At 41.7% G+C, this 24,157-nt stretch overlaps 1 protein-coding gene and 1 long non-coding RNA gene across 3 annotated transcripts; one reads left to right on the forward strand and one right to left on the reverse strand.

The window, feature by feature from the left end:
- Window positions 1–5,857: 5,857 nt before the first annotated feature.
- Window positions 5,858–15,689, forward strand: LOC127536007 (uncharacterized). The gene is made up of 3 exons (XR_007944988.1): window positions 5,858–5,969; window positions 11,849–12,600; window positions 14,931–15,689. It is a non-coding gene; the product is annotated as an uncharacterized LOC127536007 (long non-coding RNA).
- LOC110946075 (E3 SUMO-protein ligase ZBED1-like) lies at window positions 8,467–11,712 on the reverse strand. 2 transcript variants are annotated; one of them, XM_022187650.2, is made up of 3 exons: window positions 11,285–11,712; window positions 10,809–11,067; window positions 8,467–10,400 (listed from the first exon to the last, which is right to left on the reverse strand). In XM_022187650.2, exons 1-3 carry the CDS (start codon window positions 11,470–11,472, stop codon window positions 8,982–8,984), a joined length of 1,866 nt encoding a protein of 621 aa, XP_022043342.1. In that variant the 5' UTR covers window positions 11,473–11,712; the 3' UTR covers window positions 8,467–8,981. The 2 variants fall into 2 exon arrangements, with proteins under 2 accessions (XP_022043342.1, XP_051811090.1); XM_051955130.1 differs by lacking the exon at window positions 11,285–11,712 and having other exon boundaries at window positions 10,809–11,101.
- Window positions 15,690–24,157: the final 8,468 nt, after the last annotated feature.

A 24,157-nucleotide genomic window follows, 5' to 3' on the forward strand; every position in this document is an offset into this window, starting at 1 on the left:
TCACCATTTCTGACCAAACCGCGACTGTTTCTCTGAATGTATAAAAAGCGCACTGCCCCGCGCGTGGTCCCACTGAACAAAAACGGGCACTCCTTTTAGCTTCAACCGAAGCACACCAACTACTATAAATACAGAAAGGGCTAATGTGACTTGAGATAAGCAGAGCTCAGAACTGCTAACTGGCTAATCGTAAATACTAACGAGTTTCTACCTAATGTTTCTAGGTCAACCATTCTCAGAGGTCTAATGAGACACCTTTGAAAACGTGGGTCGTGGCGAAAGAAAATGGAGAAATTGTTACAGCACATTGTGATTGCATGGCTGGGTAAGTCGTTATAAATGAACATCTCATCAACATGTAAACATTCAAAATTAGGCCACCGTTCCCCTTGCTTTAGGTAAACGTTCAGTCGTGAACATGAAAATGTGACAGAACTATCGTGAGTCGTCTGACCTGAAGATCACTAGTTTGTTTCCAGTGAGGTATTAGCTTATAGTGGCTTTAGTTTATGTGGTAAACAGTCAGTGTGTGTTATATATCATATCATGGAGAACTGGTGTTTAAGAGAAAGTTCAGAAAGCAGAGAAGCACAGCTTTTGTATGTGAAATTAGGTTCTCCCCGTAAACCCCATAAACAAGGCAGCCTGTTAGCTCTCTGTGTTACTTATTCGTATCATTGTGCATGTCACTATGAACAGATCTTATCTGTAAATGCATACTAATTCCTTTTCTCTGTCCTTTTTACTAACAGATTGTCAGAATCCTGCTGCCATTGAAGCAGGTGTTAAAATTAAAGCGAGTGAATCTTGTACTATGGGAAAGTGCAAGTGGTTAATGCCGTCAAATGTCAAAAAGGTAATCAAATGCATATGATGTAGTTTTTTTCTCAATGTGAACTGATTTCAAAGATACATTTAGAGCATTTCTATTCTTCTTGCCTCTCAAACTTTCAGATTCATGCTGCTCCAGTTGTGAAGATAGACTTTTCATCAGCAAAATCAAAAAAACATAAACTAGATGATGCCATTGCAGGGAAGACAGCTGAGCCGAGGTGTAGATTACTGAATGAGCTGGTCAGTATGAAAGATAAGACAGTTAAAGGTAGGAGATAGCTTAGCTAACATGTGCTGGATGTGTGAAATGTAATCAGGATACATAATTATAAAAACATTATTGAAGTAGGACAAATGCACTTTTAATTGAGTACTCGAGCCTGACAACGCCTGATGATGACAGTGTTTCCAGCTATGCCTGGTCTCTCTCTCTCTCTCCCCCTCTTCTCCTCCCTCTCTCCCTCCCCCCCTCTTCTGTAATGTCTCTGAAGTGCGTTGAGGTGATGTATATTGTGATTTGGCGCTATGCAAATAAAGATTGATTGATTGATACTTTAAATTGACTACTTTAAAAACAAACTACAGATAATGGAGATATAGAGTAATTTCCTTAAGTAGTAATTTTACTTGTACTTTAAATAATTTTCACTTAAGTAGTGACATTTTTCTGTAGTCTTTCCACATTTGCAGGTGAGCAACAAACAGAGAGACCTTTAGTCCAGTGTCCAAGAGTGGAGCGAGGATCTGAGACTTACAATCAGTTTTTCAAAGAATTATACACAAACTCCCCAAGAAGTGCAGCGCTGATGTCCAGGGCCCCATATTACAAAGAATTTGTCCCAAAGTCTGTTTGCAAGCTACCTAAACCACTAACTGCATATAAGACCCCCGAGACACTTGTCGGTCAGTATAGCCTTCTTTAACCCTTTCCCCAGTTAATTCAGTTAAAACTGTGGCACTTGTTGATATTCCTAGGTTCGTTTTAGAGGTTTGGATAACTAACCTCAGGGGTAATGTTTAAATAACTAGTTGGATTAAAGTAACCTTTAAGAACCATTAGATTTAATGCACACAATCAACTTAACTTTTTACCACTATGCAGAATAGGTGAATCATAATAATCTCATTAGACTTCTCTTTAAATGCAATATAGCGTTTTATTAAGCAATTATTAGCAGGGGCACAGCATTAATTCATGATTAAACAATTTAATTATTTCTGATTATTTCAAACTAAACTAAACTAAGCTGAGCGTACCTAAGAATCTTCTCTAATTAGTAAATTTAGGAGAGAGAGCGGACAGCGCGGCCAAGTTGTCACGCCCGGTCTTGACCTGCATCTAGTTGAACTCCTCCGTGGACCAGCAGACTCGGTACGAAGTCTTCTTTGTGGGCGGAGGGTGTTCTTCCTAGGCAGGGGGAGTGGAGAGGTCCCGAAAGCCAATCGTTGGTCTGGCAGCTATCTTTTGTAGCAGCTGGAACACAAGTGCGGGCATCTCAGCTGTCTTCTCAGTCGGATGGTGGTGGTGGAAAGCCCCCGTCTCATCAGGCTGTGGTGGGTCACTGGGTCCTCCAGCCCCTGGAGTGGAGCAGCCCTCTGCTGCTTCCTCCTTTGCCTCTCTGGATGTCGTAGGTGCTTGCCTCTCTTCATCTCTTTGGATAACTGCAGACCTCTCAGGACTCTCCTTTCAGCAGAGTGTGGTCTTCTTCTTTTGAACAAAGTTAGAACAACTTTGCTTCCAACGACGTCCTCAAAGAACTCTGCAGCCTAAGTCCAGCGTTGTCTTCACGTCTCTAGGGCAATAGACGCGGTGAAGAATCTTCAGAGCTCTGGCGATGCTCCCCGGCAGCTCCGGAGAGCAGCATCTCTCCCCTCCGGGGAGAACTCCGAATTCAGTGTCTTTGACTCTCTCTTTTATAGTGTCATCCTCTAATACACACATCTCAGGCTAGGTACGCCCCTGACACCGTCTAACTCATGCATTCAACTTGTTATCACATACATCAGTAATACAGAAGTCTTGGTTTTACAGCAAATACACAGCATCCACCTTCCGTTGTTAACACACACACACATTGCTTGAGACATGTTGCCAAGACCATATTTGGCCACAGAACTTCCTCAATGTCCTCCTTTCTGCAGTGCCATGGTGACTTCTGCTTTTTGCCCTGCACACAGCTCAGAACAGCACAGATTACTTCAATTCAAAACTCACTTAGTTACACAGAATCACTTTTTAAATCATTCTTCTTAGTCTAAACATAATAAATCATCTGAATCATCAATCAACAATTTTGAGTATATATTTTAGCAAGCATAATCATATGGTTAACATAATGTTTCCCATTTTAACTTTTCATTGGTCTGCTTAAAGCCTTTATTTAGGTAGTTGTTGCTCCTGGGATCTCAGATAACTAGGCCCCACTTGACACACTGCAGCTATCTCCAACAGAGTTGCAGAAAGCATGCATGGATTTCAGACTCGAAGAGCTTACTCAGGCCCAGGTCCAGGCAGTAGAGGAAGAGACCAGAAACCAAAGCTCATCAAAACTCTGGTTCAGCCAAAGAGCAGGAAGAATAACAGCCTCTAAACTGAAGCAGGTTCTACAGACTAGTCTCTCACAACCACCAAAGTCCTTGGTCAAGTCCATATGCTACCCAGAGGCACACAGGTTCTCTACAGCTTCAACAAGGTATTTATTAGGGAAATGTGAGGGTTAGGTAAGGACATCCACAACTCGCAGTATGATGCAAATGTTAGGGCTGGCTAGAAGTATGTTCAAACTTTGAGATCAGGAATACAGTGATGTAAACCAGTGCAGTGGAATTAAAAGAAAAACATTAACTAATTCTCTCTCTTTCTGTTATAACTGTTGTGCATTGCAGGTATGGATGCCAATATGAGGCAGCAGCGAGAAAACAATATGAAAGATTGATAAGTGTGGACCATGAGGATTTCTCTTGTATGGATACTGGACTTAGGCTGAATCCAACGTGGCCATACATGGGAGCCTCACCAGATAGAATTGCAACATGCGCATGTCATTATTATGGACCTGGGATTTGTGTGAAAAAGGTATAATTTATTTCTTCAGTATGGACATGTACTACACATTTATACACTGGCATATTAGGGCCAGGCATGAGGGAAAAAAATAAATCATGAAAGCTCATCATGATAAAAAAAAAAAAAGATTTTCTTCATGCCTGCCCCTAATACACCATTGTACATTTATCATTCATGCTGTGACCACTCAATAACACAGTAAAGCAGTTATATTTGCTTTGAGATCTATGACTAATGGAATTGGGATTTGTGAGAAAAGTGACTTTAATTCGGTTGTCAAAGTTGAAGTTCTCATACATGTTGTAAAAACATAAAATTTTTGGTGCATGTGCATAAGAGAAACTAATATATCTTGGAACTGGAAATTTGAACAAGGAATGCCATGCAGCTGACTGACGTTTTTCTTTTGTGAATTTTTAGTGCCCACACAGCAGACAGGATGAGGCCGATCTACGCCTGTGTGCTGGATCTCAGGGTTTCTGTCTCATCAAAAATGAGGATGATGTAATTCTGGACAAGAACCACGCATACTACGACTAAGTACGGGCTCAGCTTCACATTGCAGGTGCTGATTATTGTGACTTTGTCATGTGGAACAAAAATGACATCTTTGTGGAGAGAATTTTGCCTGATGCAGAACTCTGGGACAGCATCATTCCCAAAGTTGAAGAGTTCTTCAGGTACTATGTCCTTGCTGAAGTGTTGGGAAAGCAATTTACAAAGTGAAAAATCAGGTAATTGTTTGTGTGTGTGTGTGTGTGTGTGTGTGTGTGTGTGTGTGTGTGTGTGTGTGTGTGTAAATTTTCCCTATTGTGACACTAGTGAATTTTAAATCTTAAATTTATTACTGTATTATTTTTTTCAGTCTGGTTTAACTATATTACCTCCAGTGTTGTTAAAAGTGTCTATACATGTATTTCCATAGGTATTCATAGTATGTAACTGTAATAGGTGAAGTTCTTGCCTATCACAAATAAAATTAAAGCTGCAAGCAGCGATGGACGGGTCCTCGCATCCACGCTGGTCGGCGAATCCATGCACGTCCACCAGGTGGCGCTGTGACTGAGAGTGTGTGCTGGCCTCTGAATCACATCTGGACCAGAGTTTAATCACACGTAAAATTTCAGCCAGATTGGAGCATGTTCAGACTAGTTATACAGCATTTCCTGCCCATCCACCACCAGGTGGCGCTGTAACTCAGAGTGTATTTCAAACAGTGGATGTGATGAGGGCTGGACTCTGATCACTCATGAAAAGTTTCAGGCTGATTTGATCATGTAGAGGCCAGTTATACAGCATTTATTGTCCCTCCAACAGGTGGCGCTGCAACTGAGAGTGTCTGTTGGCCTGTAGATGTGATCAGGATTGGATTGTGATCACACATGGAAAGTTTGAGGCAGATTGGTGCATGCAGAGGAGAGTTATACAGCAGTTGTTGTTTCATGGCGAAGCATCAAAACTGTAATGGTCGCCATGGCCACGCCATTTGGCTTCTGGTTAAACTTTTGATAACTTTTCCAAACCAAGTCCTGCTGTGTGGACTGACAAAATTTCAGGTCTCCTGGAATTATCCCCTAGGAGGTATTAACTCTCAAAAATGAGAAAAATCATCAAAAATCTCACAATTAATCCAAGATGGCCGACTTCCTGTTGGGTTTAGGACATGGCTCCAAGAGGCTTTTTGTGCGTCCTGATGTGCTCTATAAGCCTCCCAAATTTCATGGATGTAGGTGAAACGTGCTGGGGGGGCTGTTTGTTAAAAATACTGTAGGGGGCGCTATAGCATGTGCAGTGCCGAGATGCATACAGTGTTGTTCCTTGGGTCAATGGTGATGTGTGTGGTAATTTTAGTGAGCATTGGAGTATTCCTAAGCTGTCAGAAAGGGCTTTGTTTTTCATGGCGATATTTGGTTGCTACGGCAACAGCGTTGCATGAAATGTCACACCCTTCACAGTGTGGGATTGTCAAGAGGTGAAGACTCGACTGACCAATTTCCAGCATGATATCACCAAGTTTGGGGCCATTGTACCTGAAAATATAAGGCCTTAAACTTACTATTACCAACAGGTGGCGCTATGACTTTTTCAAAATTTATGAGTGTGGATGTGTTCAGACTGGACCTGGTATCCAGCATGTGAAGTCTGAGGCAGATAGGATGTTGTTCAGCTGAGATATGAATCGTTAAATTTTCATGGCGAAACATCGAAATTGGTTTGGCCGCCACAGACACGCCCTTTGATGACAAGTCACCATTTTCACTGGGATGAATCATCAATGTGTTTAGGCTGTTGTCACTGCATTTGAAGTGAATATGATCAACCGGGTAACAATAGGGCATGAAAGTGTAAAAGATGTCTATTTCCTGAAACCACAAGGTGGCGCTATGACTGTCAATGAATATCCCTATGTGGATGACATCAGGACAGGACTGTCATCATACATGTAAAGTTTCAGGCAGATTGGAGCATGTTGAGAAGAATTAGACACCAATTCCTGTTTCATGGCGAAGGATCAGTTGTTTGAGGCTCCGCCATGGCCACACCTTTTGGCTTCTGGTTGAGTTTTTGATAACTTTTCATCAGAAAGGTCTGGTGCATGTACTGGCCAAATTTCAGTTCTCTCAGACTTATCCACTAGGAGCTATAAATTTTGACAAATGTACAGCAAATTCAAGATGGCCGACTTCCTGTTGGGTTTAGGGTGTGGCTGTGATTGACTTTTTGGTGTGTCCTGATGTGGTGCATATGCCCACCAAATATTGTAGCTGTAAATAAAACATTGTGGAAGTTGGCCTAATGACCACTTTTTCAATTTTGCAGGTGGCGCTATAGAGCCATTTTTCCACACATATGCGCAACTCCCATAAAATATCAAATTTTTCGCCAGTCCTGATGTGCACGCCAAATTTCACGCATTTTGGTTCATGATAAGGCCGCCAAAAAGGCAATTCATTTCCCGAGGAGCGATTAAGTTTGAAAAATTTACAGCAAATTGAAGATGGCCGACTTCCTGTTGGGTTTAGGGCGTGGCTGTAATTGACTTTTTGGTGTGTCCTGATGTTGTGCATATGCCCACCAAATATTGTAGCTGTACATGAAACATTGTGGCAGTTGGCCTAATGACTACTTTTTCAACTTTGCAGGTGGCGCTATAGAGCCATTTTGCCACGCACATGCGCAACTCCCATAAAATATCAAATTTTCGCCAGTCCTGATGTGCATGCCAAATTTCACGCGTTTTGGAGTATGATAAGGCCGCCAAAAAGCCAATTTACTTTACGGGAGAAAAAAAAAAAATAAAAAAAAAAAAATAATAATAATAATAAACCCTAGGGTTTCAATAGGGTCCTTGGCACCGCTGGTGCCTTGGACAGTCGGTGCCCTGACACCGCCTGTCCTTCGCACCCTCGGTGCTCGGACCCTAATAATAATAATAATAAACCCTAGGGTTTCAATAGGGTCCTTGGCACCGCTGGTGCTTTGGACAGTCGGTGCCCTGGCACCGCCTAAACCCTAGGGTTTCAATAGGGTCCTTGGCACCGCTGGTGCCTTGGACAGTCGGTGCCCTGGCACCGCCTGTCCTTCGCACCCTCGGTGCTCGGACCCTAATAATAATAATAATAATAATAATAAACCCTCGGGTCCACGCTGGTCGGTGAATCCACGCACGTCCACCAGGTGGCGCTGTGACTGAGAGTGTATGTCGGCCTCTGAATCGCATCTGGACCAGAGTCCAATCATACATGTAAAATTTCAGCCAGACTGTAGCATGTTCAGAGCAGTTATAGAGCATTTCCTGTCTATCCACCAGGTGGCGCTGTAACTCAGAGTGTATTTCACACAGTGGATGTGATGAGGGTTGGACTCTGATCACTCATGAAAAGTTTCAGGCTGATTTGATCATGTAGAGGCCAGTTATACAGCATTTACTGTCCCTCCAACAGGTGGCGCCGCGACTGAGAGTGTCTGTTGGCCTGTAGATGTGATCAGGATTGGATTGTGATCACACTTGGAAAGTTTGAGGCAGATTGGAGCATGCAGAGGAGAGTTATACAGCAGTTGATGTTTCATCTCGAAGCATCAAAACGCTGATGGTCGCCATGGCCACGCCATTTGGCTTCTGGTTAAACTTTTGATAACTTTTCATCACCAAGTCCTGCTGTGTGGACTGACAAAATTTCAGGTCTCCTGGAATTATCCCCTAGGAGGTATTAACTCTCAAAAATGAGAAAAATCATCAAAAATCTCACAATTAATCCAAGATGGCCGACTTCCTGTTGGGTTTAGGACATGGCTCCAAGAGGCTTTTTTGTGCGTCCTGATGTGCTCTATAAGCCTCCCAAACTTCATGGATGTAGGTGAAATGTGCTGGGGGGGCTGTTTGTTAAAAATACTGTAGGGGGCGCTATAGCATGTGCAGTGCCGAGATGCATACGGTGTCGTTCCTTGGGTCGATGGTGATGTGTGTGGTAATTTTAGTGAGCATTGGAGTATTTCTGACCTGTCAAACAGCACTTTGTTTTGCATGGCGATATTTGGTTGCTACGGCAACAGCGTTGCATGTAGGGCTGCCACAAACGATTATTTTGATAGTCGACTAGTCACCGATTATCTTATCGATTAGTCGACTAATCGGATGATACGTAAATTCAAAGTAAAACATACAACTTATCGCACCAGCATGAAGCTGCTCTTATATAACCATAATTAGCTTTCAGCTTGAAGTGTTTAAGATACATGCCAACTAAAAATAAAGACAATTAAGATAACAGTTCAATAAACCTTTAATAAAATATGCTTGTAGCAACAAACAGTTGTTTAACTGTGTAGCATAAAGTGCAAACACCTGAGTAAAATAAGGAAAAGGCACTTGCCTAAACAACACAAAAAAAAAACTTTATATTTATTTTTTAGGCCTTTTCTTTCCTTAATTTGTCTTTGGCATCAAACATAGCAACAATGAGGTAGGCACTTGTAACTAAGGAATTATTAAAGTTTTGGTCTCACTGACTCAAATGTAACAAAAGTGCGTTTTGTGCTCAGTGCTCACAACAGTATTCAACTTTACTATACTGTTACTCTATATAATGCCAAACTGCACAAGGGTCTTGTTCATAGCCAGGAAAGTTAGCATTTCTACATGTCCTGAAGAAAGGCTTGCTCTCTTTTGAGAGCAGATGTTCCCTGCTGCAGAGAAAATCCGCTCCGATGGGGTGGAGGTTGCAGGGATGCACAGAAATGATTTGGCAAGCTTTGACATTGTGGGGAAACGCCCCTCATTTGCACTCCACCATTCCAGTGGATCCTCGTTTTTAGGAAGTGAAGCCTCTCCGAAGTACAGCCGAACTTCATTTATCACAACTTGGATCTTTCTGTCCTCCTCAGATTCTCCATCCTCATTTTCACTCAAACTGTCTGTGTCAGACTGAAGAAGGGTTTCCAGAGCACTCTTTCTACCTGAACCATGGGCCCTCTGCATTGGCCCTTTTGCATCCTGTGTCCCAGTCGTTTTTGCTTCTTTGACAGCAAGCACTTCAATACTCCCCTGCAGTCTGATGCCATCTTCAGGAGTCAAAAACTTCAGCTTTCTGTATCTCGGGTCCAGGGCAGCTGCAAGAAGAACTGGATTTTCTTTGTCTCCTGAGATAGTGCAAATACTCCCCCACCTCTGTGTTATCCCCTTTTCTGCACTGGAAATGAAGGATTTTCCTGAGTTTGTCTCAAATTGGCTTTGGTGTACAGCCCGTGTCAGCCCTTTGACCACCTGTGGAAGACCTGAAATGGTTGTGTACTGCTGTGCACTAAGGTAAACAGTAGCAGTCTCAAAAGGTGCCAACCCCTGCTTCAATTCTTCAAGCAGCTCCCACTGCTCTGGCTTCAGGTCGAAGTAGTGTTTCCCCCTTGGAGTTACTTCGGGATCTGACAGAGTGGCAGTGAGAGGCCAGCGCTGTTCAAGGAGTCTTTCAATCATGTGGAATGTACTGTTCCATCTTGTACTGACATCCTGGATCAGTGCATTTTGCTTAACATTCATTTGCTCCTGCTTCATCTTTAACTTTGTACTAGCCAGCTCGCTTCTCTTAAAGTGCTCCACAAGCTGCCTGGCAGCACCGAGTGCTCTGCTAATGGTGGTTTCTTTGAGAGCAGTGTTGACTACGAGCTGGAGTGTGTGTCCAGCACAGCGGATGGAGGCCCATCCATGTTTTTCTTCAAGCAGTCGCATTGCTGCCACCATATTGGAACCACTATCATGAACTACTGCTTTTATTTTGGTGGGCAAGATGTCAAACTTTGCTAAAACCTGTTCCATCCATGTCAATATATTTGCACCAGTATGCCTCTCCTCAAGAGGCATGGTGGAAAGGTTGAACATCTTCATTTTCCAGTCTTCACTCAGGAAATGGCAAGACACTCCAAGGTAAGCCTCTGTTGCACGACTGGTCCACACATCAGCAGTCAGCGTGAGGAAACTGTTGACGCCCCTGAGGGTCTCCTTTACCTTAAAGACATGATTTGAAAGAATAGTAAGCATTATGAAGAAAATTATACACAGTATTTGTTTTCATTATTAACAATATTTGTCAGCTTATGCATTAAGCTTTAAATTTATTTGCCAGTTCAATAATTCAGTTATCATATACAGTTAAGTAGGTTAAATAATAAATATTAAACATATAAGTCAAAGAAAACAAAAACAAAAAATTACATTGCATGCTTTAACCATTATGAATTCTTAAATTGCTATTGTGAGTGAGTGAGTGATCTAAGAGCTTTTAATTCTTATGTATTTGAATGGTGCTTGTTTATTAAATCATTTCTTTATTTTACTGTGCTATTATTGCAATATTGTTTTAATACATTCATGCTAATCAATCAAATTGAAACTGAGAGAGAAAGAGAGACTGACCTTCTCAAAGGTTGCATGATATTTCTTCTCCATCAATGCGGTGAAGTGGGATCTGCCTGGTAGGTAGTTGTTGTGATAATCCGGGTTGAATTGTTTAATCATCTCCTTAAACCCTTCATCCTCCACCATCGACAGGGGTCTCATGTCCGTCACCAACATGTTCAGTATGGACTCAGTCAGAACATTTGCTTGCTGAGGTGTGCATGTAGCTAGCTTTGTAACAAATCCGTCCATTGAAGAAGAACGTACTTTTTTAGCACTGAAACATAACGTTAGAAAACATTAGCGTTACTACATTTCCTATTCAAACACATCACTGTCATAACGTTAGAGAAAGCACATGAAATATGTGTGCTAAGGGCGGCTAATGAAACAAATCGTCATCGCTACTGTTAACGTTTACAGCTTTATCAGTAAGTAGTAAGCTAGCTCTGTGTTTACGCTAATATTAGCAGCTAACTAGCCAGTTAACTTACCGAGACGACGGTCCCTCTTCATCGTTGTCACAAGCCAAAACGTGCTTCCTTTTCAGGTGCTCGTGCATCGCACTTGTGCTGCCGTGAAAGGAAAGCTCTGTCTTGCAGATATTGCATTGCACACTTTTGTCTTGTGTTTGCTTAAAATGCTCCCACACTTTAGAGTTCCGTTGCCGCCGGGTTGCCATGATACCATAGCCAGTCAGGTATAAATTTCCGGTGACATCGCGGCTGATCCCGATTACCCCTAGTGCGCATGTGTGTCAAGGACAGAAAGGCAGACGCGGCAGTGGAAGATGCCGCAGCAGTTTTGAGAGAAAAACAGTGATTTAAAAAAAGACGAAGCGTCGACTATTAAATTAGTTGTCGACGATTTTAATAGTCGACATAATCGTGACTAGTCGACTAATCGTGGCAGCCCTAGTTGCATGAAATGTCACACCCTTGACAATGTGGGATTGTCAAGAGGTGAAGACTGGACTGACCAATTTCCAGCATGATATCACCACGTTTGGGGCCATTGTACCCGAAAATATAAGGCCTTAAACTTACTATTACCAACAGGTGGCGCTATGACTTTTTCAGAATTTATGAGTGTGGATGTGTTCAGACTGGACCTGGTGTCCATCATGTGAAGTTTGGGGCAGATAGGATCTTGTTCAGCTGAGATATGAATCGTTAAATTTTCATGGCGAAACATCGAAATTGGTTTGGCCGCCACAGACACGCCCTTTGATGACAAGTCACCATTTTCACTGGGATGCATCATCAATGTGTTTAGGCTGTTGTCACTGCATTTGAAGTGAATATGATCAACCAGGTAACAATAGGGCATGAAAGTGTAAAAGATGTCTATTTCCTGAAACCACAAGGTGGCGCTATGACTGTCAATGAATATCCCTATGTGGATGACATCAGGACAGGACTGTCATCATACATGTAAAGTTTCAGGCAGATTGGAGCATGTTGAGAAGAATTAGACACCACTTCCTGTTTCATGGCGAAGGATCAGTTGTTTGAGGCTCCGCCATGGCCACACCTTTTGGCTTCTGGTTGAGTTTTTGATAACTTTTCATCAGAAAGGTCTGGTGCATGTACTGGCCAAATTTCAGTTCTCTCAGACTTATCCACTAGGAGCTATAAATTTTGACAGATGTACAGCAAATTCAAGATGGCCGACTTCCTGTTGGGTTTAGGGTGTGGCTGTGATTGACTTTTTGGTGTGTCCTGATGTGGTGCATATGCCCACCAAATATTGTAGCTGTAAATAAAACATTGTGGAAGTTGGCCTAATGACCACTTTTTCAATTTTGCAGGTGGCACTATAGAGCCATTTTTCCACACATATGCGCAACTCCCATAAAATATCAAATTTTTCACCAGTCCTGATGTGCACGCCAAATTTCACGCGTTTTGGTTCATGATAAGGCCCCCAAAAAGGCAACTCATTTACCGGGAGAAATTAATTTTGACAAATTTACAGCAAATTCAAGATGGCCGACTTCCTGTTGGGTTTAGGGCGTGGCTGTCATTGACTTTTTGGTGTGTCCTGATGTGGTGCATATGCCCACCAAATATTGTAGCTGTAAATGAAACATTGTGGAAGTTAGCCTAATGACCACTTTTCAATTTTGCAGGTGGCGCTATAGAGCCATTTTGCCACACACATGCGCAACTCCCATAAAATATCAAATTTTTCGCCAGTCCTGATGTGCATGCCAAATTTCACGCGTTTTGGAGTATGATAAGGCCGCCAAAAAGCCAATTTACTTTACGGGAGAAAAAAAAAAAAAAATAATAATAATTAAAGCTGCAAGCAGCGATGGACGGGTCCTCGCATCCACGCTGGTCGGTGAATCCACGCACGACCACCAGGTGGCGCTGCGACTGAGAGTGTATGTCGGCCTCTGAATCGCATCTGGACCAGAGTCCAATCATACATGTAAAATTTCAGCCAGACTGTAGCATGTTCAGAGCAGTTATAGAGCATTTCCTGTCTATCCACCAGGTGGCGCTGTAACTCAGAGTGTATTTCACACAGTGGATGTGATGAGGGTTGGACTCTGATCACTCATGAAAAGTTTCAGGCTGATTTGATCATGTAGAGGCCCGTTATACAGCATTTACTGTCCGTCCAACAGGTGGCGCTGCGACTGAGAGTGTCTGTTGGCCTGTAGATGTGATCAGGATTTGATTTTGATCACACATGGAAAGTTTGAGGCAGATTGGAGCATGCAGAGGAGAGTTATACAGCAGTTGTTGTTTCATGGCGAAGCATCAAAACTCTAATGGTCGCCATGGCCACGCCATTTGGCTTCTGGTTGAACTTTTGATAACTTTTCATCACCAAGTCCTGCTGTGTGGACTGACAAAATTTCAGGTGTCCTGGAATTATCCCCTAGGAGGTATTAACTCTCAAAAATGAGAAAAATCATCAAAAATCTCACAATTAATCCAAGATGGCCGACTTCCTGTTGGGTTTAGGACATGGCTCCAAGAGGCTTTTTTGTGCGTCCTGATGTGCTCTATAAGCCTCCCAAATTTCATGGATGTAGGTGAAACGTGCTGGGGGGGCTGTTTGTTAAAAATACTGTAGGGGGCGCTATAGCATGTGCAGTGCCGAGATGCATACAGTGTTGTTCCTTGGGTCAATGGTGATGTGTGTGGTAATTTTTGTGAGCATTGGAGTATTCCTAACCTGTCAGAAAGGGCTTTGTTTTTCATGGCGATATTTGGTTGCTACGGCAACAGCGTTGCATGAAATGTCACACCCCTTCACAGTGTGTGATTGTCAAGAGGTGAAGACTCGACTGACCAATTTCCAGCATGATATCATCAAGTTTGGGGCCATTGTACCTGAAAATATAAGGCCTTAAACTTACTATTACCAACAGGTGGCGCTATGACTTTTCCAAAATTTATGAGTGTGGATGTGTTCAGACTGGACCTGGTATCCAGCATGTGAAGTCTGAGGCAGATAGGATGTTGTTCAGCTGAGATATGAATCGTTAAATTTTCATGGCGAAACATCGAAATTGGTTTGGCCGCCACAGACACGCCCTTTGATGACAAGTCACCATTTTCACTGGGATGCATCATCAATGTGTTTAGGCTGTTGTCACTGCATTTGAAGTGAATATGATCAACCGGGTAACAATAGGGCATGAAAGTGTAAAAGATGTCTATTTCCTGAAACCACAAGGTGGCGCTATGACTGTCAATGAATATCCCTATGTGGATGACATCAGGACAGGACTGTCATCATACATGTAAAGTTTCAGGCAGATTGGAGCATGTTGAGAAGAATTAGACACCACTTCCTGTTTCATGGCGAAGGATCAGTTGTTTGAGGCTCCGCCATGGCCACACCTTTTGGCTTCTGGTTGAGTTTTTGATAACTTTTCATCAGAAAGGTCTGGTGCATGTACTGGCCAAATTTCAGTTCTCTCAGACTTATCCACTAGGAGCTATAAATTTTGACAAATGTACAGCAAATTCAAGATGGCCGACTTCCTGTTGGGTTTAGGGTGTGGCTGTGATTGACTTTTTGGTGTGTCCTGATGTGGTGCATATGCCCACCAAATATTGTAGCTGTAAATAAAACATTGTGGAAGTTGGCCTAATGACCACTGTTTCAATTTTGCAGGTGGCGCTATAGAGCCATTTTTCCACACATATGCGCAACTCCCATAAAATATCAAATTTTTCGCCAGTCCTGATGTGCACGCCAAATTTCACGCGTTTTGGTTCATGATAAGGCCGCCAAAAAGGCAAGTCATTTCCCGAGGAGCGATTAAGTTTGAAAAATTTACAGCAAATTGAAGATGGCCGACTTCCTGTTGGGTTTAGGGCGTGGCTGTAATTGACTTTTTGGTGTGTCCAGATGTTCTGCATATGCCCACCAAATATTGTAGCTGTACATGAAACATTGTGGCAGTTGGCCTAATGACTACTTTTTCAACTTTGCAGGTGGCGCTATAGAGCCATTTTGCCACGCACATGCGCAACTCCCATAAAATATCAAATTTTTCGCCAGTCCTGATGTGCATGCCAAATTTCACGCGTTTTGGAGTATGATAAGGCCGCCAAAAAGCCAATTTACTTTACGGGAGAAAAAAAAAAATAATAATAATAATAATAATAATAATAAACCCTAGGGTTTCAATAGGGTCCTTGGCACCGCTGGTGCCTTGGACAGTCGGTGCCCTGGCACCGCCTGTCCTTCGCACCCTCGGTGCTCGGACCCTAATAATAAACCCTAGGGTTTCAATAGGGTCCTTGGCACCGCTGGTGCCTTGGACAGTCGGTGCCCTGGCACCGCCTGTCCTTCGCACCCTCGGTGCTCGGACCCTAATAATCATAATAATAATAATAATAATAAACCCTAGGGTTTCAATAGGGTCCTTGGCACCGCTGGTGCCTTGGACAGTCGGTGCCCTGGCACCGCCTGTCCTTCGCACCCTCGGTGCTCGGACCCTAATAAATGAGTATCTGAAATATACCAAGGTCACCTTGTGATGTCAGTTTAAATAACTGTTCCGAATTACAAATATTGCAGGGTGGTAATTCAATATTGTCTATCACCTTTCCCTGGAAGCATATCGGGATGTTTTAGGGATATTATGACAGTCTTCAAAGTATGAAAAATTTTTAATGCCTATATATAAGTAAACATAAATATAAAAACACATGTACAATATACAAAGGTGCCAAAAGTACACACATTCTTTAATAGAAGAGATACTTGTGTAAAAAGAACTAAGTAAAACTCAACTTTTACTCAAGTAAAAGTATAAAGTGAAACACTGAAAATCTTTTTTGGAATTTCATAGTAAGAGACAGAAAATGCTTCTTTCCTCCATCCTTCCTAGCTTCTTTACCTCTGTCCTTTCCTTGATGTGAGGACAACAGGAGGGTTAAAACATAACTACAGCATATTCATTAACAGAATATATACAGAATCACTCAACATTAACCAACCTACAAAAACAAGCTTCATATAAGCACTCCTGTCTTTGTTGTTGACAAATACATATATACATACTTCATTTATTTTTTTATGAAAGAGTGAAACCCACCTTTGACAACATCAGAATTAGACTGATATTTGTACTTCTACACTTTAAAAAAAGACCGTGAAATTTACATAAAAGCTATGTAAAACCCCTACAGAAAAGTACTGTGAACCCCAAAACATATATATGTTGTTAAAATCACAGTGAACTTTTGTAAACTATTAAACTGAATGTTTTTGTTATATTTACAAGAACAATTTGTAATAATAATCAAAATTATTTGTGAAAACTACAAATATTGGTATAAAAAACTGAAAAATACTGTCATATAAGAAAATGATTTTGTTAATTTGACATGCAAATTTTGTAAAGCCTATAGTTTTTGTCTGTTTTTTTAAAAAATCCAAAAACAATATGTAAGTCACTTTACAAGTTTTAGCTGTACTTTGAACATGATTGATGTAACAATGCAAACTGAGGGAATAAAAATGTTTTCACATGATTTGGACCAAAACTGTTTTCAATATTGAAAATGATGGTCCATTTTGTTCAGTGTATCTTACTTCAATGTGTTTACATTGCAAATTAAGTTTGTCTATCTATTAAATATGGAAGCGAATGTGACTCAAAACTCAAATTCAAAAGCATTAGCAGAAATGCTTTTGCATTTCAAAGTCATGGCTGCACTTTTTGACTCAAAACTAAAATGAAAAAGCAATATTCCAAAATGCAATTTCATTTTCTTCTTCAGCACTGCTCATTCTGTGACTAAATGAAAAAGCAAAAGCAAACTCAGAAATGCTTTTTCATTTTCAAAACATTCACCAGCAAAAAGGTAACAAAATTCAATTTGAAATGTCAAATTCGAAAATGCAAAAGCATTAGCAGAAATGCTTTTGCATTTCAAAGTCATTCCTGCACTATTTGACTCAAAAATGAAATGAAAAAGCAATATTCCAAAATGCAATTTCATTTTCTTCTTCAACACTGCTCATTCTGTGGCTAAATGAAAAAGCAAAAGCAAACTCAGAAATGCTTTTGCATTTTCGTGTTCCCCCGCAAAAAGTGTCTCAAAATTCAAATGCAAATGCATTCTCAAGTGGCGCAGGAAAGTGACGTCACGGACCCCCCCCTCGTTCTGGCCCCTTCTGCAGTTTACGGCATTTTAAACAATGCCGGCTCATTGCGCTGCATTTAATTGCACACTGCGTCGAACGTTGGAGACAAGGAAACTTGGAATAACTTTCCATAGGTAAGAATTTTTCTTGGTTCTTTTTTCATTGTTAAATCTTGTTCAGAGTCTATGAGAGCTAACCAGTTAGCCGCTAGCAAAACACTAACGCAAGCTAACAGCTGGACAACCAAACACCAGACGATTATTAGTAGCTGTAGTATAGCTGTACAAGCAGCAGTAGTAGTAATACTAAAAGTACACGCAGCAGTAATAGTAATACCAAAAGTTCAAGCAGCAGTAGTAGTATAAATAGCCGTTAGAGTAGTAGAAGTGTCAGCATTTGTAATAGTATTACAAGTTGTAGTAGCAGTGACAGTATCAGCAGCAGTAGTTGGTGTATTACTACTACTACTACTAGCAGTCGCATTACTATTAATACCACCAATACTACCAATAGTAGTTATAAAGCCTAACTCATATATATCCAGATTAGCATCTATGTTCTTCCTCCAAACCCATTTTATGATTGGGATTTCAGGCAATTCTTTAGGACTGCTCTCACATAATTGAAATGTTACTAAACAATGTTATACTGATCAAATTAAATAACTTTGGTCTCCAGAATATTGGCTACTTCTGTTCTTTGTGTACACTGATTCCGTCAATTTCAAAGTACGCGGCTGAAGCTTGTCTCTGATTGGATAATAATGAGATGGCGGGACGAACAGGAGAAGCACGAGCTCCTGCGGGTGACGTCATTAATGAGCGAGCACCGAGCAGAGGTTGCTGCTGGAGAGCACGGAGCAGAGCAGAAATCGTCGGACCACGTCATCATTTTCAAAGATTTTAGGACAAGTCTTTGATTTCAGCACGTTTTGTGGAGGGTCGGCTGCTGTTCAGTCAGCAAAGTGAAAGTTTGCAAGGTAAGCTTCACATTTACCTTACTTTTTTTCAAGGCCAAGGACATGGTGCAAGCGAGCACCAATTGATATTTCAGAGCAGTAGCTGCTGATATAACTTACTTTAGCTGAAGGCAAACACTTGAAATCCTAAAAATGATCACCTGTGTCTTCTGTAAGAAGAAACTGGATACATTAAAGGGCTATGTACTACACTGCAGAGTGCATAGGAATGAGCCCCGGTGTCTTTTCAAATGTGGTGGCGCCAACTGTAGTCAAACATTTACTACTTACTCTGCCTTCAAGGGCCATTTTTATCGTGTGCACAAAGCACCTGCACCACAAACTGTTACAGCTCTTGTTTCAGATTTTAAATGTGCAGTTTCATTATGTGCCTGCCATTTTCACACTGTGAAAGAGCTCGTGTCTCACTTGAATGATCATTTTGCAGAGGGCAGGTCTGTGTCATGTCCAGTAAGTGGTTGTAAGCAAGTGTTTTCAAAAAAGTCATCATTTACTTCTCGCACGTGTTGGAAGCTTAAAGCATGCTCTCCTGATAGTATTGATGACATGTACAGGGCAACTCGCGCTCAGCCCTCAGATGTCAATGCCAGTGCAGATGATTCAAAAAACACTCATGAAGCCATGCCAACAACTAGTCCAGCCAGTGATATGGCAGAGAATGATTGTCAGTCATATCTCAGAAACATGTGTCTCTTTCACCTTAAACTGCAAGGACAGCTGCTTATTCCTGCCTCTGTTATACAGACTATTGTTGAGGAGATGCAGAATCTGCATGAGTTAGGTCAAGCCTATACCATTACAAAACTAAGTTCACTATTAAAAAAGGACATGAGCCTATCAGATGAAGCAGTTGCTAAAATCTGTGACTGCATTAAAGAGTCAGATTTATTCTCTGCCTGTCATCAGGGACAGTTAAGATCAACATATTCCAGAAATCAGACATTCACAAAAATGGTAAATACACCGAACCCCAAAAACTAGCACTGGGAATGGATGAAAACAGGACACAAAAATATGCATTCTACATACTAGTGGCAGAAACTCTGAAGAGCTTTTTACAGTCACATTTAGGGAGGAATACACAGTCACGACAGTTTAGAGATCCAGACGAAGAGGTTTTTAAGAATATATATGATGGAAAAATTTTCAAATTTCACCAGTTCTTTCATGAAAATCCTGAAAGCCTCAAACTGATTCTGTACCAAGACTCATTTAAAATTGTGAATCCCCTGGGCTCTGCTAAAAAGAGGTACAAAGTTCTTGCAGTGTATCTATCATTAGCAAATTTACCCATTCATTTGCGCTCTAATACTGATTATATATTTTTGGTCTTGTTGTGTGCTGGGAATGACCTTAAGCGTTTTGGAGTAAACAAAGTTTTCTCAAAGTTGCTGACAGACCTGAAATCCTTGGAGACAGATGGAATCAATGTAGATGGAGAAACAGTTAAAGCAGGTCTTTACTGCATTGCAGGTGATAACTTGGGTTCTCATTGCATAGGTGGGTTTACGGAGAACTTCAGCCACTCTGAATATTTTTGCAGATACTGTGAAATCACAAGAAGTGAGTTTGAGGCTGATCCGAATGCCTGTGGTCCTCCACGCACCCCAGAGAAGTATGACACGGCTGTTGCTGATCTCCAGGCTGACAACCCCCAAGGTGTCAAAGGAATAAAGGTAAATTCCATCTTTAATACCCGAGACTCTTTTCATGTTTCCCAGCCTGGTCTCCCGCCTTATTTAGGTCATGACCTCTTTGAAGGAGTCTTGTCTTATGATCTAGCACTGTACCTGAAGAACATGATAAAAAAGAAAAAATGGTTCACATACTCACTCTTAAACAGGCGCATCAAACAGTTTAAATACAAAGGATCTGAAGCACTCACAAAGCCCTGTGCGGTCAACCCTGATGGAGCCAAGTTATCAGGGCAAGCCATTCAAAACTGGAACCTTTTGAGATTACTACTAGTTTTGATTGGTGATAAAGTGCAAAACCATGAGGATGAAGTATGGCAGTTAGCTCTCCAGCTCAAAGACATTGTGGATCTTATTTGTGCTCAGAACATTTCCTTGTCCCAGATAGCATATCCTGACATGCTGATCCAAGAATATTTGGAGTTGAGAAAGATGCTGTTTCCTGAAATCCAACTAAGACCCAAGCACCACTATTTGCGCCATTATTCAATTCAATTCAATTCAATTTTATTTATATAGCGTCAATTACAGTCAACTCGTCTCAAGACGCTTTACAGAACCCAAATGCCTGACCCCCAGAGCAAGCCCAAAGGCGACAGTGGCAAGGAAAAACACCCTTTTAACAGGGAAGAAACCTCGAGCAGAACCCGGCTCTATATAGGGGGGACCCATCTGCCTGCTGGCCGGGCGGGTTGAGAAGGACAGAAGAGGGCAAGGGGGAGGGATGGGAGAAGAGGGAGGGGTGGGAAAGCAAGGAAAACACAACACACATTTGGATACATGCATGACAGGATATGTGACACAGACAAAGTATAAGCTAACATTGAAAACTGACTCATAATTTACTCTTATGATGTACGGCTCTGACATTAAACATACTCCATATATAGCTAGCAGTAAAATTCAAACAGTATGTAAGTTAGCATAACAGTATAGTGAAGGCAATGCAGAGTTGACTGGTGGAAAAAGGGAGTTGGAAGCAGAGGGCTGGAGGAAGGTCAGCAGCAGCATCCCACAGTGGACATGGTGGAGACTGGACCAGCTGGTGGAACATCAACCGCAGATCTGAAGCATCCAGCTCTGGGACCAGGGACACTCGGAGAAATAGCACAGGGGCAAACAGAGTGAATGTACTGCAATAACGGTATACATATTAAATGTAAAGGTAGATAGAGAAGGGCTCAGTGCATCAAGAGAAGTCCCCCAGCAGCCTCGGCCTATAGCAGCATGACTAGAGGCAGAACGAAGGGACGTCCAAAAGGGAGTCAGCTGTGCAAATGAAGACACAAGCCGAACCCCTCTGGGTCACCCAGTCAGCCCCAACTATAAGATTTGTCAAAAAGGAACGTTTTAAGCCTGGTCTTAAAAATAGAGAGGGTGTCTGCCTCCCGAACCCAAACTGGGAGCAGGTTCCACAGGAGAGGCGCCTGATAACTGAAGGCTCTGCCTCCCATTCTACTTTTAGAAATTCTAGGAACAACAAGTAAGCCTGCAGCTTGAGAGCGAAGAGTTCTACTAGGATAATAAGGTACTATCAGATCTTTAAGATATGATGGAGATTGGTTATTAAGAGCTTTATATGTCAGAAGAAGGATTTTAAATTCTATTCTGGATTTAACAGGAAGCCAGTGAAGAGAAGCAAGTACAGGGGAAATATGATCTCTTTTGCTAACTCCTGTCAGTACTATATTATTCAGCACTGTTCTTAAAATTTGGTCCATTGATTAGGTTATGGACACTTAGGTTTGAAAGTAAGCACAGTTATTTTAAAAGATGCGCAAGAGACCTGAAAAACTTCAAAAACATTTGTCAAACATTGGCAGAGCGTCATCAAATGTATCGGGCATATCTTTTAGCTGGGCAAGAGTGCAGTAAAGTACTGCAAGTGAAGGACAGCTGTGCGTTTCATCCCAACCTCTACAGTGACGCCATTAAACGTGCTGTCAGGGAGTTAGACTTTTCAGAAAGCAATACCACAGTTACCACAGACATTCAGTACAAGGGCACTGCAAATAAAAAAGGACAGTTTCTTGTGTACAGAAATGATGAGGAGATGGAATTTGGTGAACTTCTACTCATCTTGATTCAAAATGACACATCTGTGTATGTTTTGATGGATGTCCACAAAGGGATCCTCCTCTCAGAATACCATCTGTATGCTGTGACAAAGGACAGTCTTGGGTTACAGTGTATCAACATTAACAGCCTGCCCGATTTTTATCCTTTGGTATCATTCATTCTTGATGGATACCAAGTCATTCCACTAAAGCACAGTATTGTGGCAAAATAAATTATTGTGGCAGACTAAAGTCAAATTAAAGTTCACTAACTTCTCCCTGTAAATAGTTAACCATTATTAGAAGTGTTAAATGATATGCGTCCCTGCTCTGTTAAGTGTATGCACTGTATATTTTTTCTCTTTTGTTTTAAGGTGGCATTTTGTCTTCACTTCAAATATGAGTGACTCAGAGCAAACCTTCCTAGATGTTGCCATCATGGAAGTCCTACCAGGGGCCTGTTTCATGAAGCAGGTTCACTGAAAATTCTGAGTTTCTTAACCCTGAAATGAGGGAAACTCAGAGTTTTCCGTTTCACGAAGCGAGGTAACTTAACCCTGAGACAGAGGGGTAACTTGAGCCTGTTTCACAAAGAAGGGTAATTTAAACTCTCGGTCAGTTACCGCAGTAACAGACTCTATGACTTGAACCTGGTCAGCAGCAGGTTTATCTGAGAAAACCTCGAGTTTCTCTATGTCTCCGCCCAGTTTCAGCCACACACGCTGTTTCATTTCCTCATTCACTCAGTCAGTAAGCGAGCGAGTTTTGGCGTAGAACAGCTTTTATTAACGATCCAGTGGATAAAGGAGCAGCATTACTGCACAGATAATTACATATTCGTCGGTAGATTGTTATCAGACCGAGCATAAATGTTCTCGCATTTCCGGACAATTATCTGTTTGAGCGGTACCGTTTCGTAATCATTTCAAGTCCAAAATCTACATAAACAACCTAATCCGTCCTTACATTTACATTACCAACCGTAGTCATGCTCTCACATACAGCAGATATTGTGTGTTGCGCTGCGGTTATTTGCAAATGAAAGTTTTTATATAATGTTGGAGATGCAGAGTAAGGCAACTGTATGGAGGACATTCAGAAAAGTGTTCCTGGCCCTGAAATGACTTTTACCATCATTGTGGTTTTCCTGGACATAAACCTGTCAGAGCATCAAGGAGGAGTTCCACAGGATTGCAGGTGAATGATGTAGAGATCTGTTAAATTCATTTTAAATCATATTCTGTTAATGACATTGTGCTGCAACCTCAGACTGGGATTAGTCATTTTAATTTCTTTCAGGATTTCCCAGTGTGATTGGCTGCATAGATGCACACACATCCCCATCACAGCTCCCTCACATCATGAACAGGAAGTCCATTCACAGCATAAATGTGCAGGTAGGCTACAGGTAGACTGACTACTGTTTCTAAATGTTAACGACTGCATCATAGTTCAACATCTGTCATTCTCTGCACTGTCCAGATCATATGTGATGCAGCATACATCATTTCTAATGTGGAGGCCACGTGACCTGGGTCTGTTCATGACTCCAGGATTTATGGACAGTCTAACCTGAGCAACAGACTGCAGCATGGTCAGCAGCCTAAAGCTTTTCACAATAGAATTATCTTGTCTCTCTCCTTTAATATACTCTAATGTATCCACTATACATTACAGGAGAGTTTGATGGCCTTCTGCTGGGTGACAGGGGTTACCATGCCAACCCAGGCTGATGACCTCATACCCTGACCCTGAACCAGGCCCCCAACAGAACTTCAACCGGGCTCACTGCAGGACCAGAGCCCGGGTGGAGATGACCATAGGCCTGCTGAAAGCCCGTTTCCAGTGCCTACACTCAAAAAAGTGAACTCTGTGAGATGTTGAGTTAAATAAATGCACCTATGTTTAATTTAATTGACATTTCTATGTTTCATTTTAAAACCTGATGTGCTTTTGTAAGTTTAACTTAAAATCAAAACGTGTTAAAGTAAAATCAGCCAGCTAAGTAAA

Source organism: Acanthochromis polyacanthus, chromosome 11 (assembly GCF_021347895.1).
Source record: "Acanthochromis polyacanthus isolate Apoly-LR-REF ecotype Palm Island chromosome 11, KAUST_Apoly_ChrSc, whole genome shotgun sequence".
Taxonomy (NCBI): Eukaryota; Metazoa; Chordata; class Actinopteri; family Pomacentridae; genus Acanthochromis; species Acanthochromis polyacanthus.